The sequence below is a fragment of the Bos indicus x Bos taurus genome, chromosome 3 (genome assembly GCF_003369695.1).
Source record: "Bos indicus x Bos taurus breed Angus x Brahman F1 hybrid chromosome 3, Bos_hybrid_MaternalHap_v2.0, whole genome shotgun sequence".
In the NCBI taxonomy this organism is placed as follows: Eukaryota; Metazoa; Chordata; class Mammalia; order Artiodactyla; family Bovidae; genus Bos; species Bos indicus x Bos taurus.
Window position 1 is genome coordinate 31,666,394 of NC_040078.1, and position 18,258 is coordinate 31,684,651.

The 18,258-nt window shown below is 45.8% G+C and overlaps 1 protein-coding gene across 2 annotated transcripts in view; it reads left to right on the forward strand.

Annotated features, from left to right (window-relative positions):
• The window catches only part of KCND3 (potassium voltage-gated channel subfamily D member 3), a 231,635-nt gene extending 216,240 nt beyond the window's left edge, over positions 1 to 15,395 (forward strand). Inside the window, exons 4-8 of one of the 2 annotated variants that reach the window (XM_027536170.1) lie at positions 5,313 to 5,414; positions 5,746 to 5,835; positions 7,342 to 7,398; positions 8,777 to 9,024; positions 9,939 to 15,395. In XM_027536170.1, the coding sequence (XP_027391971.1) occupies positions 5,313 to 5,414; positions 5,746 to 5,835; positions 7,342 to 7,398; positions 8,777 to 9,024; positions 9,939 to 10,140 (699 nt within the window). In that variant the 3' untranslated portion in view covers positions 10,141 to 15,395. The remainder of the gene's footprint in view (positions 1 to 5,312; positions 5,415 to 5,745; positions 5,836 to 7,341; positions 7,399 to 8,776; positions 9,025 to 9,938) is intronic. The other variant, XM_027536171.1, reaches the window with a different exon arrangement.
• The last annotated feature ends 2,863 nt before the right edge of the window (positions 15,396 to 18,258 follow it).

Consider the following 18,258-nt stretch of genomic DNA (forward strand, 5'->3'; position numbering starts at 1 on the left):
ATGTAGCTATAAAATTACCATATCCAATGCATGGGCATTGACATAGCTACAACCCACCAAGCCTGTTCAGACTTGCCCGGTTTTGCCTGTGCCCATGTGTGCCTCTGTGTGATGTTTGATACCGTTTTATCACCTATGCAAGATCACACATCCCCCACCTCAGTCAAGATACAACACAGTTTCAACACCACAAGGATCCCTTCCACTGTATCTCTTACAACCACTCCCCCCAACACCCCTCCACCCTGTCTCTAAACCCTGGAAGCCATTTATCTGTCCTCCCTTTATAAAATGTTTTCATCTTTTAAATGGTATATCAATGGGCTTATATAGTAGGTAACCTTTGGAGACTGGCTTTTCCCATTTTGTTGTAATTTCCTCGAGATTCACCCAAGTCAGGTGAATTAGTAGTCTGTTCCTTTTCCTTCCTGAGTAGTATTCCCTGGTATGGGTGCATCCCAGTTATGATTACCAATTTGCATGTTGAGGGACATTGAGTTATTACAAGTAAAGCTGCTGTTAACAGCCGCTTGCAGGTTTGTGTGCGAATAAAACTTTTCTTTTCTCTGAGATGAATGCTTAAGAGTGCAATTGCCCATGGTCTCTTTCGGCTTTTCCAGTTCTCTCCCTTTCTCCTTCCTCTGCCTCTCCCAGGGCAGAGATGTCGATACTCACGCTCCAAGGACACCTGGCAGCCAGCCAGCCAGGAAGTGCTTCATCGTGAAAGGCTCCTAGGGGCCCCCAGAATTCTTGGGCTTATTAGCCTGTACCAGGAACTGTCCCCAGGGTGGCAGAATCCTCCATCCTGACCTCTCCTCCAAACCTGGAATCTCCACAGCTGTTGAAAATGCAAGTTTTGGGCTTTGTTCATCAGGTTAAAACTTGCCCGAATGGAGCTTAAATGTAGGGAAGAAGAGGGATGTTATGGAAGCAGCATTGGCCTGAAGGTTGGAAGATCTGAGCTGAAGTCTTGCCCTGAAAAAGTCCCTTCCCCTCACATCCTCCATTTCTTTGTCTTTATCTTTTTTTTTTTTTTTCATTTCTTTGTCTTTAAAACAGCCTAGATGATATCCACATTCCTTTAACTCTTACACTGTACTTCTGGCCATAGAAGAGAGGGAGGCTAACCAGCCCACACAAGGACTGAGTGCAACACAGTGGCTTTTTTAACGTGGATTTCTGGCCAACTGTGTAGGATCATCTTCCTTCCTGGGCCATCACAAGCCTCACTTGAGCAAACATTCAGTGCAAAGCTCTGTGCTAGGTGCTTAAGATGAAAATGTGCATAAACCACAGACTCTGGCCCTCAGGAGCTCAAAGTCAAGCCAAAAGTCCTCACCAAATTACATGTGCTGGGTAGGGTTCTGTGAATACATTGCAGACCTCTTTATCCTGTGTGAGAAATGATTAAACGATATAGTGCATTTGATATGACAATCTGTTGCCTTAATAGAGCCCAGGGTAAGATAAGATTAAAAGAAGTGCCACAGAGGAGAGCAGGAGAATCTTTCATCTCAAGAAAGTAATGAAGACAGAGCCCAGATACAAGAAAGGTCTGGCTCTAAGTGGTGCAATCAAATTATATAAGGCTATAATGAGCTTGACACAATTGGATTTCCATATGCAGCTCTCAACACCCAGCACTCACCCCAAACAATAACAGCACATCCTCAAATGATGGAGGACTTGTGTGAATGCAGACATGGAATGGAGGGGAGAGGTGGAGCTGCATCCCTGGGAGGAGAACTGTCCTGCAACTTGAATGTATGTTCTTTGCTCAGAGAGAGGAGGAATGAGGGGCTTGCTTACCACCCTTTCTCTCCCAGCTTCCTCTTTTCATTCTCGATCTAGAGGAGAGTTCTTTCTCAGATATACAGGCAGATCTTCCAGGCTCAAGTGCTGACCTCTTCCCCATATTTAGAAACCAGGGAAGGTCGCTGACTTGTCCCTGCAAGGACATCCTGGCCACAGTGGGGTTTCCCAGAACACGATAGGTATCATGTGTTCTTTGCGCTTCTGTTGAGAGCCAGAAGCCAAGTCCCTGGCCTCCTTTTAGTGGATGAGTGCTGGGGTCCAGCCCCAGCTGATCCAGGGTATTCGAAGCGGGGACGGCGTCAGCGAGGGTCAGGATACAATAGCTTCAATTAGATATTAATTAAAGATATAAAGAGTAATAGAATAAGGATAGCTCAGTAGGAAAATTCAGTGGAGAAAAGAGGCTGAGTGGCTTGGTTTACGCAGGAGACCAATAAAACTTCAAGACAAGAAGTTTGCACCACTTACGTAGGCCACAGGCGTCCTTCTGTTCTCCTGAAGGAGAGGAGACACTGAGGCCTCCCCAGTCGGATCTTAGAAGCCCAGGCATAATTAGTAAGCATGGCGGGTTCCGCGCTCCAGATGGAGACTCAGCCAGAATGAGAGAGAGAGCGACATGGGGAGACCAGTATTTCGAGAAACTGATCCCAATTCTTTATTTTCCAGAGTCTGTTTTTATACACTGAGATGTTATACAAAAGTCACGTGGGGACAGCAGTCCTGACTTTTATTAAAGTCAGGTGCTTCATACAAATGTATACAGAGGTCTTAGGGGTGTTACATCATCTTCTGGCCAGGGGGGCCTGCTGACAATTTACGACCCTCTCCTTGTGACAACGGTCAGTCAACCAGGACACTTATTTCTCCAGAGGTGATTATTCTTAAAACAGACGCCACCCAAATAAAGTTACATTCCTATGGGGTGAGGGTGTAGTGGGTTTTAGTTAAGGAAAGAATTTACTTAGCCTAAGGTCTAACGTGATTAATATCAAAGGTTAATACTTATGTCTTCTATATACTCATTAACATGTGTAAGGGCAGGGGATGTGGAGACTTAGCAACAAACATTGGCTCAACAAATGAAAAACCCTTCACCAATACAATTTCTAATCAGCCCATTATACTTATACTAATAGTTTTCTAACTTTTCTAAGGAACCAGTTTTTAGAAGGTTTAAAGCATCTTGTGCCTCTCACGGTTGGGAGGCTGTGAGCGATCACATGTGGCCGGACAAGCCTGTCAGGCAGGCCAGAGAACCTTCAGAGGAGTTTGTAGGTTAAAACACTCTTGTCACACCCAGGAGTTTTTATTAACTGGAGCTCTAAGTCAACTCCTTCTCCGAAAGAGGTGGTGGGGGACAGCCCCCCGTAAAGTCAGAGGTGTAGGTGAGAGCACAAAGTAGCAAAGTAGGCAGGCTCTGGTTATGGGGGTAGATGCTCGAGGATTTCCAGGGGGACTCCTGAGGCTCGATCCCGCCTTTGCGTACGTCGAGCCTCCTTCCTTATGACCTTTGTCATGGGCAGAGTACCTCACTCTGGCCCCCAACAGATGAGCCAGACCAGCAGGGCACTTGGGGAGGACACTTGCCCATGCTGGGGAGAAGGCGACAAGAAATGAAAATCACCACAATTTTTCAAGGACGCCTCTGTTCAGAGTCTATGCTGAAGTTAAGTGTGGATTTTCCCTGAGGCGGGAGGAAGGACCCCTCTGGCCTAAAAGAGGGCTGTTAGTCCACGTGGGCTCCTCTGCTTCCTGGAGCTGGGTCTAGATCCACAAGAGCCCAAACGTGAAGCTGCATGTTTTTAAACCAGCAGGAAGCCCTCTACCCATCCCTTCTCCCTCCCGAAGCCTCTTTCCTGTTAGGCCTCACTCCGCGATAGTGCTGCTGTCATGGTGACACCGATTATGTTTATTGGGAAGGAGACAAGAAGCCAACCTATGCAGCATGTCCCGCCTCTCCCATGGCTTCTGCAAGCAGGAGAGATGAGCATGCATGGCTGAGGTCCCATGCAGTCTTCCTGTGGGATACTGCTACAGGCCTCCCAGGATGGAGCTGAGGAGATTTCTGGTGCCATAGCTAAGGCCGGGGCTTCCCTGGCAGCTCAGACAGTAAGGAATCTGTCTGTAATGGGGGAGACCCAGGTTTGATCCCTGGGTCAGGAAGATCCTTTGAAGAAGGGAATGGCTACCCACTGCAGTATTCTTGCCTGGAGACTTCCAGGGACAGAAGAGCCCAGCAGGCTACAGTCCATGGGGTTGCAAAGAGTCAAACACGACTGAGCAACTAACATAGCTCAAGCCAGGGTGGTGTATGGAAATATGTTCCGTCTTCCCCTCTGTCACCCACATTGGGCCCCTTGTCACACATACATGCATCTACATTCATTCCCATAGACATGCACGACAAAACAGACATATAGAGACATATCCCAAAGACAGACATGAAATTGTAAATTCATCTATTGATTTACAACTTGCTAGGCACTGGAGAGATACCAGTGAACAAAACAAAAACCGCTACCTTCGAGGACTTTGTTTTTTATTTATTGGGGTATAGTTGCTTTACAACATTGTAACTAGTTTCTGCTGTAGAGTGTAGTGAATCACCCATTTGTATACACATTTCCTCTCCCTTATGAATGCCCCTCCCATCTAGGTCACCACATTGCACTGAGTAGAGTTCCCCACTCTGTACCATAGGCTCTTGTGTGCATGCGTGCTAAGTCGCTTCAGTCATGTCTGACTCTTTGTGACCCTATGGACTGTAGCCCACCAGGCTCCTCTGTCCATGGGATTCTCCAGGCGAGAGTATCAGAATGGGTTGCCGTACCCTCCTCCAGGGGCTCTCCCCGACCCAGGGATAGAACCCTCTATGTTGCCTGTATTGGAGGCGGGTTCTTTCCTACTAGCACCATCTGGGAAGCCCCCACAGGCTCTTACTAGTTATCTATTCCAGGCATAGCAGTGTACACATGTCACTCCTAAATCTCCCAATTCATCCCACCCTCTTGTTTCCCTGCTTGAGGTCCATACATTTGTTCTCTACGTCTGTGTCTTTATTTCTGCTTTGCAAATAGGTTTATCTGTACCATTTTTCTAGATTCCACATGTATAACCAGACCTTGAGGAGCTTTACATTCTGGTGGGGGAGAGAGACAGTAACAAGATAACTATATAAAACATATACTACCTTAGTAATGAATGCTAAGGAAAAAATAGAAAGATGGGGAGGAGTTGAAGGCCACATGTACACACTCCCTGATTTTCTCCTAATTAACTGGTATTTGGGAACCTGCTGAATGTAGGGAGAAGCACTGGAACCTAGGGGAGAATCAGGGAGCTCTAACATGTGCTCCTTGCAAGGGCCTGCAGTCTGGCGATGAGAAATACCCTGATGCAATACTGAGTGGATAGAGGTCATGAAATTTGGGGGAAGGAGGGAGGACTTTGATGAGTAATAGTCCCCCTCACTCTTTTATCATCTCTGTCAATCACAGAAGGCCCGCCTGGCCAGGATCCGTGTGGCCAAAACTGGCAGCTCCAACGCCTACCTGCACAGCAAGCGCAACGGACTCCTCAACGAAGCGCTGGAGCTTCTGGTAGGTGCCCAGAGGACCTGGGGCCGGGAGGTGGAAGGGAGGATGAACTTGGTTTCTCCTCCCAGGGGCACCAGCACTTCTGCCCCAAAGCCCCAGACTTTCCCCCAGTAGCAGCCCTCTCCACATACCTCTTCCTTAGGGTTATCATTGTATCCCTAAGCCAGCTTTAGCTTAGGTGCCCCTAGCCAAAGGCTAACATGTTCTAGGGTGACCCTAAAATTTGGTTCATCCAGATTTTTCTGGTCCCTCCTCCCTTCTGTGGAGAAATGAAGGAGATGGAGAGAAGGAGAGCCACCAGCTTTACGCTCAGTCTCTCATCTTTTCTTCCTAGGGCACCCCAGAAGAGGAGAACATGGGCAAGACAACCTCACTCATCGAGAGCCAGCACCATCACCTGCTGCACTGCCTGGAAAAAACCACTGTGAGTCCCAGCCCAGTGCCACCTCCTTTCTCATCCCCGACCCCTGACCCTTTTCTAAGGTCAGAACTTACCGAGTGTGAACTCTGTGCCCACATCCTCACCTTGGGCCAAGCTTCAGAAGTCAAAGTCTGTCCCCTTAGATCAAAAGAGTAGCAATGAGGTCTCTACCAACCCTCAGAAGGAAGACCCCAAGGGTCGGAGGCCAGCTCTGTCCTGCAGTGGCACAGAGGAGGCCATTCCCCTGGACTTCTCACACAACCCCTCTATCCCCATCCCCATGGCCCATTTCTTAGTTACTGAGGCCTAAGGGCTATGTCTATAGTTTCTCAGTTCTGATGGGCATCACTCTTCAAAAGTAGGGCTGAATTTATAATAGATTGCTACAAGACAGCAGAGAAGAATGTCAACTTCTGTCCCAACCCTGGGGCTAGACGGATGGAACTTGTGGGTCCCTCTGCTCCCTCCACTCCACTTGAAACAGGAGACAGTGAATGAAAGAGGCAGTGCATATGTTGCTCTAGCCAGGGATTTTACCAGTGCCGCCCCGTCTTAGCCACCCTGCGATTCTCAGGGAATTCAGATTCTGAAAGGCTTATTGTTAAAATAGAGTCATGGCTTAGGGTACCCCAGCTGGAATGTGGAATGATGCTTGTGCCTCACCAACAGGCTGAAAGGAAGGGCAGTGGGGCCAACCCTGGACCCTTGGCAAAAAGTGTTAGAAATAGTGGGGAGGGAGGAGAAGTCAGGCTGGACAACCAAAGAGGGACAAAGGGAAACTTTGCTGTTTCTTTCTAGGATCTCCCTCCCCAAAAAGCCCAAAGTCAGGGCTCAGCACACTAAAGAGGGAACTTTCTAATTCTCTATATTCCATATCTTGGCCTCCCAGATGTGGGGGGAACAGATATTAGATGACTCTTAGATGAGACAAAGGGAGACATTGGATGGCAGTTGAACCCAATGAGGACTTCCAAGGTGGGAAGGTACTCTGAAAACCCTAGTTTCCAGGATTTATCCAATATTTCATAGAGTCAAGAACTGTATATGCATATCTAGAATTTTTCTCAAAGATTCAGAGCTTGCCAAAGAAATAGGCCTGGACCCAACTGCCCTTTCCAAGTTGCATGTGCTGGGTGGAATGTGTAAGTTGAAAGGATATGGGTGAAATTTAATACTGGGTTTGAAGGGATGGAATGTTGGCATTGAAGAAATGAGATCTTGGAATTGAGGGATGGAATGCTGGCATTGAAGGGGTGGAATGCCGAATTTGGGGGAAAGAATGTCGGATTGGGGGTGGGGGGATATTGGGATTAAAAGATGGAATGCTGGGGTTTAGGGGAGGAATGTTGGACTCCAGGGGTGGAATGCTGGGACAAAGGAGGAAGAATGCGGGGAGCGAGCGAGGGTGAAATGCTGGGATTGAGAGACTGAATGTCAGAACTGAGCTTGGGAATGCTGGAATGTACAATCAATGGTGTTTTTATCTTCTGTTGGCATGTTGTCCTGTAGGGGTTGTCCTATCTTGTGGATGATCCCCTGTTATCTGTACGAACCTCCACCATCAAGGTATAACTTTTTAAAACTTTGATTGATGTTTCTCTCTCTGATTCCTCTGAGTCTGTGGAGTCTCCTCTTTTTACCCCCTGGTCTGGTTCTCTGCATGCGCTGTTGATTCTTCTGGGGCTTACTCCACCTCTGCTGTCACACCCAGGACCAGCTCAGGCTTCCAGTTTTCTTGTGCCTTTCTGATTCCCTTTTTTGACCTCCCCAGGGGCTTGGAGGGGTGGTGGGACATGGAACTAGTGTTGGTATCCTGTGAGTGTCCATGTGCCACGTCTGTCTATGCCCCCACCCCCCAACTCCATGGGAACTGCTGGTATCGAATGTCGGGGCTGGTCTCTCTCTCTCTGAACTCTGTTCTCATGCTACTTCTCCTCACTCTGGCAGCCTTGGCCAGGCTGTTCATGCCATAGATGTTTAGTCACCTTGGCCAAACAACCACATTATAGTCATCCTGTGTTGCACTCCACCCTATCCTGATGGCCTCCACTGACAGTCTGTTAGCATCCCCTCCCCATGCTGACACTTGACCTAGGGAATCCTGTGCCTTTAGGTGTATTAAGGAGCCATACTCCATAACCAGCTTCCCTGGCAGCTCAGTCGGTACAGAGTCTGCCTGCAACGTAGGAGATCCAGGTTCAAACCCTGGGTTGGAAAGATCCTCTGGAGAAGAGAATGGCAACCCACTCCAGTATTCTTGCCTGGAGAATCCCATGGACGTAGCAGGCTACAGTCCATGGGGTCACAAAGAGTTGGACATGACTAACTGACTTTCACTTCAACCCATAACCAGGTGGGAAAAAATCAATCATCAAAAGAAACGATAACTCTGACATTGTGACCCCATTGGCCTTCAAGAGCAAAGCTCTCCAAATTCTGTGAATAATTCAATGCCTTTAAAATCTTGTGTCTCATGCTTACCCAGGATTCATAAGGACCTCACCCAGTAAAGCCAGAAAAAGACAACCTAGCACACCCACTACTCACAGTCAGGGACTCCCTGCCTGCTGCCCCTGCGGGGGCAATCCTGTCAAAGCCTACAAAGTCCGGCAAGTCTTTGCTTCAGCTCTGAGGATGCCACAAAATCCCTCCACATCCCTCTATATCCCTTCAGCCAAAGCCGTAGATGAAGTACAGGAAACATTGTGATTTCATGACTGCAGTGTCCGCCCTTCAGTCTGCTGACCAGGGCCGCCCATGGGAATCTCTTCCTTCCTTCCTTCGATGCCTGTGGGACACCCCCGGGTCCGGAATGCTTCTTGGTGCTCCAGGCAGCTGGGCACCCTCCTCTCAAGGCCCAGAACAGAGGCAGAGTGCTGGAGCTCATCCCCCTCCCGCCCCCACTTCCTATCTCTCTTACCTGTTCTCCCTCTGCTTCCCACAGAACCACGAGTTCATAGATGAGCAGATGTTTGAGCAGAACTGCATGGAGAGTTCAATGCAGAACTACCCATCCACACGGAGTCCTTCATTGTCCAGCCACCCGGGCCTCACGACCACCTGCTGCTCCCGTCGTAGTAAGAAAACCACACACCTGCCCAATTCCAACTTGCCGGCCACCCGCCTGCGCAGCATGCAAGAGCTCAGCACGATCCACATCCAGGGCAGTGAGCAGCCCTCCCTCACTACCAGGTGGGTGGCTCCCGTCCATCGCTCCCTGAGGCTTTTAGGCACTCCCTGGGCTTCCCTGTGGCTCAGCTGATAAAGAATCTGCCTGCAATGTGGGAGACCTGGGTTTGATCCCTGGGTTGGGAAGATCCCCTGGAGAAGGAAAAGGCTACCCACTCCAGTATTCTGGCCTGGAGAAATCCATGGACTGTATAGTCTGTGGAGTCGCAAGGAGTCGGACACGACTGAGAGACTTTCACTTTCACTTTCATAGAGTGATGCCATCTCCACGTTAGGAGAACCCTGGGGTCTTTGGCCCTCCCTCCCCCATATCTAATACAAGGGCCTCCCCCACCTTCCTTCTCATACTTGCAAGTTAGCCCAGAAGTCCCTCCTATGCTTAGGACACTATAGCATGTTTAGGCCCAGTGGTGGTTGGGGCGGGGGGAGGGTGGGGTGGTGGTTAGATATGAGAAACAAGTCACAACAAAAATCCAAAAATGACCTCCCTGGTGGAGAGAATGACTGTTTTCTCAAGAAAGTAATTTTCACAATTGTATTAGACATGGCTTATCCCAGGCTGTTTGTGCATCACAAAGTGATTCTGCTTATATTTAAGCCACTTCCCACTACCTCCAATGAATTGCAAAGAATTCAGGGGAAGTAAAATCAAGTTAAACAAATGACAGGAAATAGTACAATGGAGGGGAAAATGTATACTCTGAATTCCAAAACCCAATATGCATGACTTTTGCAATTTGGGGTAGTTGAGGAATAATCATCAGAATGGATAATTACAGGCCAAATACCAAAAGCAGAGATAGAGGGACACCCAAACCACCTCCTAGTTACTATAAGCTAGACATGTAGAGAGTCACAGAAGCTTTGGGACACTAGCAAGATGAACCATCATCAACTCACTCTTTTTTTTATCCCAGTCGTTCCAGCCTTAATTTGAAAGCAGATGACGGACTGAGACCAAACTGCAAAACATCCCAGATCACCACAGCCATCATCAGCATCCCCACTCCCCCAGCACTAACCCCAGAAGGTGAAAGTCGGCCATCCCCTGCCAGCCCGGGCCCCAACACGAACATTCCTTCCATAGCCAGCAATGTTGTCAAGGTCTCTGCCTTGTAAAACCACTGGACGGAGGGCCAGTGCAGGTAGTGGGAGTGAAGGGGGCTGGCATGTTGGTGGGTGGCCACTGGGACCACTCCCTCCCCCTTCCCCACTATTCCTGCCTGCCCTGTTGCACCCCTAGCACTGAAACTTGTGCCTGGAAGAGAAGGAGGCAGCGAAGGGGCACGTGAGGTTCACTGCTGCTGGCGTGGACACAGCCCTGAGCTACCACATCTTGCTGGGGCCAGAAGAAGGGAGGATGGGTGGGGGTAGGGATGGGATGTGGGGGTACAGGCTGTGAGCCAGGCCAGGGCCCGGAGGGGGGGGAGCCTCAGACCAAATAACAGATGTTTCTGGAGACCCCAGTGAAGAAAATACAAGACCAAGAGCAGCACAGAGGCCGAGTTGTCACATGCAAAACAGGAAGAAAATATAACACTGTGTATTTAAGCACCTTTTTCAAGGCTCTTAATGGATAATATTTATTCATGGGAAAAGGTGGAAAACAAAAACACCAACGGAGTTTTGTGAAATGTTTTTCTCCATGGACCCAATACCTTTGAACCAAAACTGCATTTTGTGAGGGTTTTTGTTTTTGTTTTTTTCTCTCTCTCCTTTTATAGCAAAAGCTTTTAGGCTAAGAAGTCAGTTACTGCTGAGTTCTCTCTTCGTTCCCCCAGGTAGATGAGGTCAAATGAGTCTGGGCCCCACTGCCCAGCTGACCTGCACAGAGCTGCCAAGTGACCACACAGCAACACTCACCCTCTGTCTGTCCCTGTCTGCTTTGTCTCTGTACCTCTCTGCTTCACCCCCTGGGTGTTTTTCTCTGTGTCTAGCCATCTGTCTCGACACGGACCCCGGTAATCCTGAGACATGTTAAAGAAGGCCTTCTCCACTGCCAAGCAACCACAGACTCATGCCCGGGAGTTCTATTTATGTGAATGCAGTGGTGGAAGAGAACAGAACAGAGCAAAAATGGGCATTTAGGGATGAGGGACATCTACCTTAAAGAGCAGAGTGCTTCCCTTGTGATTGGAACCATTGGTGTTTGAAGTTTGCATTTCTGGAGAAGAAAGGGAATGACCAGATTTATCACATTGGGATCTTGAAAAAGGAAACAGCCAACACTGGAGAGGCACAGGAAATTTCGGCCTGTGCCAGTGGAGAGAGAACAGAAGAACCCAGGGCTCCCAGCAGCAGCCGGCCCCTGTGGCACCTTGCTCTGCACCCTTCTTTCAGGACCCACCATAAAGCCCATCCAGAGCTCTGCCAAAAGGCTCCATGAGCAGTTAACTGCCGAGAAGGCAGTGGTATGGGGACCAAGCTCTGACTTATCTCATACCTGAGGCAACTCCCACAGAGGCTGCAGAAGGTTAAGCCTGGGTGCCTCATGAAGGATTCTCCGGAGTGAAAGCAAGTGAGAGATCACAGATGATATACTTACCTGGTCTGAATGATGCCTTGGGGTCCGAAGAGTCTTTAGGCCAGCTGTCCCTGAAGATAACTGAAATGGGGTAGAAGCCTGATCACCCCCCTGAAAGTGAGGAAGTAATTATTTCCGGAAAACCCAGACACATTTCTGTGCAAGTGGTTTGTAGCCACGTGGGGCTGGGAACACTATTTCTGGAATCCAATCAATTTTCACTGCTTTTAGCAGAGCAGGTGGGCCTTGGGGTGAGTGACAAAGCCCTTACCACCCTTCCCAAACCCTAGCTAGCCTATTGCAGTCTCTCTAGCCTGGATTCTGAGATATAGGAGTTCCTCAAGAACTCTTTATCCATTCAGCAACTTAGTGATTAGCTGTTTAATCATGGGCCGAGAATTTTTCTGCCCACCAGAGGCATCCAGAGGAGTTTCACTAGCCTGGAACCTAAAAATTACCTTCATTGGCTTCCCTATGACCCCAGCTCTATTGACCCTGCAGAAGGAGAAAGTCAAAGGGTTGTGAGGTGACACCTAACCAGAAGGTGAGCAGAAGGGCAGAGGAGAGGGAGCCTTCTACTTCACGCTGTCCTCATTGGTCACTGACTGGGTCCTTTCTCTGATTTCCCCCTAACCCGAGAATGGGGTGGTTCTGGCCCTCTGAGCTCATGGTAGAAGTAGGCAGAAAGGCTTTACAACTACAGAGGAATTCGTGTGTATACACAAACACACAACAACCTAAACACACTCGGGAATAAGTTCTTCAACCCATTCATGTCATACATATGTCTCATTAGGGAAGGCAGAGGACTGGGCTGGACTCCATTTAAATGGCAGGCCAAGGACTAGAAAAGAAACTTTTCTCTTGAAAGAATGGATAATGGAACAAAGTTAGGAAGGTCTAAAGTTTCTAAGTATGTATCATGAGAACTGAATGGGGTAAAGGATAAAGAGGTAAATAGGAGCATGGTTACATATACATGTGAATGAACTGTGTTTAAGAACAGATCATCACAGGGTTAGAATAATGACTGCTCCAACCTGGGACCTGTTTGGTAGTGTACTGGGGGAGCATATTAGTGGTTCCCATAAAAATTAATGGAGAAATTTTAAAAATCATGTCCCAAATAATTTCCTGTTGTTTTTTGACCCTAATGAACTGAATGTTTTGTATTCCTTAAACTTCATTTCCAAATCTCACATTATACCAGGTCCTAAATGACCACTGGGGCTTCCCTGGTGGCTCAGATGGTAAAGCCTCTGCCTGCAGTGCAGGAGACCGGGGTTCAATCCCTGGGTTGGGAAGATCCCCTGGAGAAGGAAATGGCAACCCACTCCAGTACTCTTGTCTGGAAAATTCCATGGACGGAGGAGACTGGTAGGCTATAGTCCATGGGGTCACAAGGAGTCGGACACGACTAAGCGACTTCACTTCACAGCTGATAAAAAGCTTGGGTTGTCTCAGTGGGGTGGATTTGCTCCTGGAAGGATTTCACCTGGATTTCAAAGGACCATTAGACTAACCCCTTCAGCTCCATCCCTCAATGTAGTCTTAGCCAAAGATGAGAAATCCACTTCACTCAAGAAAATGGCTTGTCTACACAACAGAATACAGCCAGAAGGGCCAATACTGCTAAAGGGTATTTGTAAGTAAACAAAAAGGCCAAATGTGCCACGTCAGTTTAATGTCTAACTTAATGGCCAGTGACTGAAGAAATGGGATATTATCAGGGTTTCCAGGGGACAATGGCTTTCTGGGGAAATGGCTTGAGCTTTCATAGTTCTTTCATGAATCACTTCAGCATAATAGAAGATTCACAAAACTACCCATTCGATCCTACTTAACATTAGGGAGGGTTAAAAGCAAACCAATACGCTACATTCAAATGAATGGAAACTTAGAAAACACGGAATTAAGAGTATATCAAACTAGAAGAGATTAGAGACTATCTAAGTCATTTTACAGTATAGGCTGATGCCCAGAGAAATTAAGTGACCTGCTCAAGGTCATGAGGTCATTTAATGACAGGGCTGGAGTCAGAACCCAAGTCCCTTGAATATTCGTCCAATGCTTTTTCCATTACACACATTGCCTCTCAGCAACAATGCTCAGAGAAGACCCATCAGAGATTACTTGCTATAACTACAGACATAGTCATGTGTGAATGCCAATTATTACTTGGACACAAGCCCTTTGAAACCACCTGACTGTACCAGTATAACCCATACCTTGGAAACTACCATCCACTAGATAGAATCAGCTAAGGACTATCAATTCTGTCAAAAGCAGGTGAGTAAGTGTACAGTCAGGTTTTTTCAGTCCAATTCTGTCTTTCCAATGCCCTTAATGAAGAGAGGGCTAGGACATTTTAAAGCATACTTTATGTAGTCTTTAATCCTTTCTACAACCTCTGGTGGTAGTACGTCAAGAACTAAATCTTTAATTCACAGAGGGGAAAACAGGCAGAAAGAAGCTGAGTGACATTCAAATTCACATGGCAAGCTAGTGGCAGAACTAAGATCGCAATCCAGAGCTTAGACATCTTGCCCTGGGACTTTTCCCTTGACATTATGCTGTATTACTCTGAGGCTTGCTTATATGTTTAATACTTGGACTTTCAGAACCATCCTGAGCCAGGACCTCCAGAAGCACACACTGTACTATTCCTCCTTCATCCCCTCCTTTTATTACCAGTGTCAAGCTCAAGACCAGTTGCATAGAATCCTGTTCAAAAGACTAGGTATTCTCAATGATAGTTGAACACGTGAGTCTACGATCATACAGGAGGATAAAGTCAGCAAGTGGAAAAGTGAAAGTAAGAAAAATAAAAAATTTGAACAAAAATTAAAATGGCCAGTTAATGCTGATTCACAATTAACAAGCATCAATTTATGGATATGCTTGAGGACCTGACCCAGTTTTCAAACGATGATTCCTGCAGCTCAGGATCATGTCACTTTTTAGAATTGATCTAAACCTAGATGTTTAGGCTATTAATGAATTCTAGTGATCCAGGCTCCCTCACTTCAATTACCAGAGAAATACAAGGCATAAACATCCTAACGCTGTTAATCTAAGGCAATATTAGTTTCCCTTCTCATCTAGTTGGCATGGTAACCATAACAGGGACCCAAAAGACTACTTTCCCTGAGTTCCTTATGAAATCTCTGCAAAGCTTTAAAATGAGTGAAGGAAAAATGTTATGACCTGTCACCCTTGGAGCCCAAACAGCATCATGATGAGCATCATTAGAACTAAGAGAAAGTGGATCAGAAAAAGAAACAGCTTTAAAGGGGTTCCTTTTGAGTCTTGTTTTCAATTCAGAATGTTCTATGTTTTTCTCATCAAGTGTGGGAATGAATTTCTCTTAGCAGGTTTCTCAACTACACTGGATGATGTCACACTAACCAGTGTAGGGCACTGACCCAAGTCCTGGGGGGCTCCTTGGACCAATAGACTATTTTACAAACCTGGGTGGTGGGAGGGATGGTATATTTTTGATAATCAGACATTCCAATGTAATGTTTTCCTTAGAGGTCACCCTCCCCCATTAATGTTATCGTGAAAAACATCACGTGTGTTCTTTTCTATTTTCATATAATAAATGGGCTTTGCTTACCAACATCACAATGGCAAAGAAGAAATACTGTACAAAACTGCAGAAAGATAAACATGTGAAATCTTTCTATGGAAACAACAACAAAAAACAAACCAACTCTTGAGTTTCCTGTTGTCTTCTTTTGAAACTGTAGTGCGTATGTTAAAATGTGTATCATTTACAGTATTGAGTCATGTGCCACTGCTGTACCCGATGTATCCAATCTGGATTAAACAACGTGCCACAAAATGATTATGACTGTTTAATACCTGTATTCTCCTGCTCTACATTAGAAAATAAGGGTAATTTGAACAGAGACTTTCTCCCTCGCCAGAAAGTCACAGAATCTCAGAAGGGTGCTTAAGCTCTGGTCTCATCTTCCCTTCCCCATCCTCCCTCAATGTGAGCAACTCCTTTATGACATCCGAGATGGTTCTTGCCTGCTTGTATACTTTAGTCATGGATGTTCACTAACAGGGAAAGCATTTGATTGCATTTGTCAACAGCTCTATTTTGAGACTCAGCCCTGCATTACTGAAAGAAAAATAGGCTTTTATGTATCCGTACTGGTTCTGCTGAGAATACACTGAATATCTACCATCTAAACCAACGTCTCAAACTAAAAGGAAAACTCAAAATTAAACGCTATATAGAGTATAGCAAAAAGCTCGGATATTAGAGGACAGAGCACATGTTCAGGTTCTATCATTTATATGACTTCACATTAGTGTTTGTGTGTGTGCATGTGGTCACACCCCGCAGCTTACAGGATTCTTAGTTCCCTGACCAGGGATTGAACCCTTGTTCCTGGCAGTGGAAGCACAGATGTCTTTAACCACTGGACTGCCAGGGAAGCTCCCAGTCTCTTCTCTCTTGGCTTCAGTTTGTTTCCTCATCTTAAAAATGAGGGGACTGGGTTAGATATCTTGAAGATCTCTTCTTAGTAATTCTGGTTTAGGTAGTGAGAACTGGCATTTTCACATTTCACCATAATGTGGCAAGAACAATGGGAGTTCTTTTGATTTCCCCACAACAGCCATCGATGAAAATTGTAAGGTTAAAGCAAATATAAGGTTTGCTGTGTGTAAATGTAAAGCAAATGTGTGATGCCAGAAGGCCCTGAGTTGGCTGTGAAATTCTTTTCTATCACTAATGTTCATAGCTTTATCATCCACTAGGTGTCACTACAGATCCACAGTTCAAACAATCTGGAGCAGAATAATGAAATCAAATGCATGGTGAGCAATATGTGCTTTTTCATGAAAAAAGCACATGTTAACTGGGGTATACATGCTTGTTCACAGACACAAAGCAATAAACATATTCTGTCAAAATGAGAGAACCTGGTAATGCAGTTCCAATGTCAGTTATGACTATCAAAAATATAATTTTATTTTTTAAGATTAAGATAGGGTTATTTATATTTGAGGGAGGGGAAAAATACCTAAGACTTTAAACTACTCCCTTGACTCATACAAGTTGATCCATTAAGTATCATAATTTCTGTTCAATTATTTTTAGTGTTCAAGGGCTCTTACCTTTAAACCATTTTTTTAAGGTTAGTGATCGTGTTAGTAGCTTAGTCATGATGTCCAACTCTTTGTGACCCCAGGAACTGTAGCCTGCTAGCCTCCTATGTCCATCGAATTCTCAAGGCAAGAATACTAAAATGGGTTGCCATTCCCTTCTCCAGGGGAACTTCTCAACCCAGGGATCAAACCCAGGTCTCCCACACTTCAGGGAGTCTTTATGGCCTGAGCCACCAAGGAAGCCCTTTTTAAGGTTAGGTTAGGTTTAAAAGGTTAGCAATTATTACTGCAATATTTACACTACTTTTAAAGATTACTTTTAATTACCCAAAGTTATATTCTTTAAGTCAGAATCATCCAAAGCAACAGGTTTCCCAAACACTTCTCTACATGTTAATGCTGCTAGCCTAATTTATGTCTAACTTGAACAGCTATATAAATGTATGGATTTAGTATTCTAGAAGTCAGACATTAAACCAATTCATAGTAGTCATGTATGTAAATGTATAAAGGCTCTCTATACTCATAAAAAGATATTCCTTTTCTCTAGAAATTATCTTATTAGTCATGTACCAGTTAAATCTTAGAGCTGGAAGGGACCCTAAAAATCTTTTGGTCTAACTGTCTCCTTTTACTGGTGAGACTATTGGACTTTGAGAGGTTAAATGACTGCTGCTGCTGCTGCTACGTCGCTTTAGTTGTGGCCGACTCTGTGCGACCCCATAGACGGCAGCCCACCAGGCTTCCCGTCCCTGGGATTCTCCAGGCAAGAACACTGGAGTGGGTTGCCATTTCCTTCTCCAATGCATGAAAGTGAAGTGAAAGTCAAGTCGCTCAGTCGTGTCCGACTCTAGCGACCCCATGGACTGCAGTCTACCAGGCTCCTCCGTCCATGGGATTTTCTAGGCAAGAGTACTGGAGTGGGGTGCCAGTGCCTTCTCTGGGTTAAATGACTAGTACAAGGTAAAAAAGTTGGTAGCAGAGAGTCAACTAAGACAAACACTCCTTCCACTACACCACAAAACATTCTCAAGTAAATCTGCCTAAAACCTACCTACAGCTCCTAACAGATTAGGGGGATGTGCACCTAGACTGATAATTTCAGCAGATTCCTTCCACAGCCAGCACAATAACTACACCTCTTATCTGGGAAAGGTAACTGCTGAAATGTTCCAAGGAAAATGCTTATGAAAAATGAAATCAGTATCTTCATGTGTTATGGTATATGCTTACCTCCAGCTTATTTTCCTTTTTTTTTTTTTAAAAAAAAAGCAAACACAAAAAAGACAACCCTAAAAGAGAATCCAATTAATTTCAAGACTAATGGGTATCCTAATTTCTAATTAAGATACAGAAGTATCCTAATTAAAATCCCCTAGCAATGATAAACTGTGAACTTGGCTGTACTGTGGGGGAAAAGGGTAGGGGAAAAAAAAAAAGAGCTAAGCTCAATTATGTAACAACAGGATCTTAAACGTGTAATTAAAGTCATCTTAATGACATGCTGGACCTAATTATGGATTTGCTATTTACAGTGTTAATTCACTCTAACTTGGTAATACATGTACAGTACTGGTATGTATAAG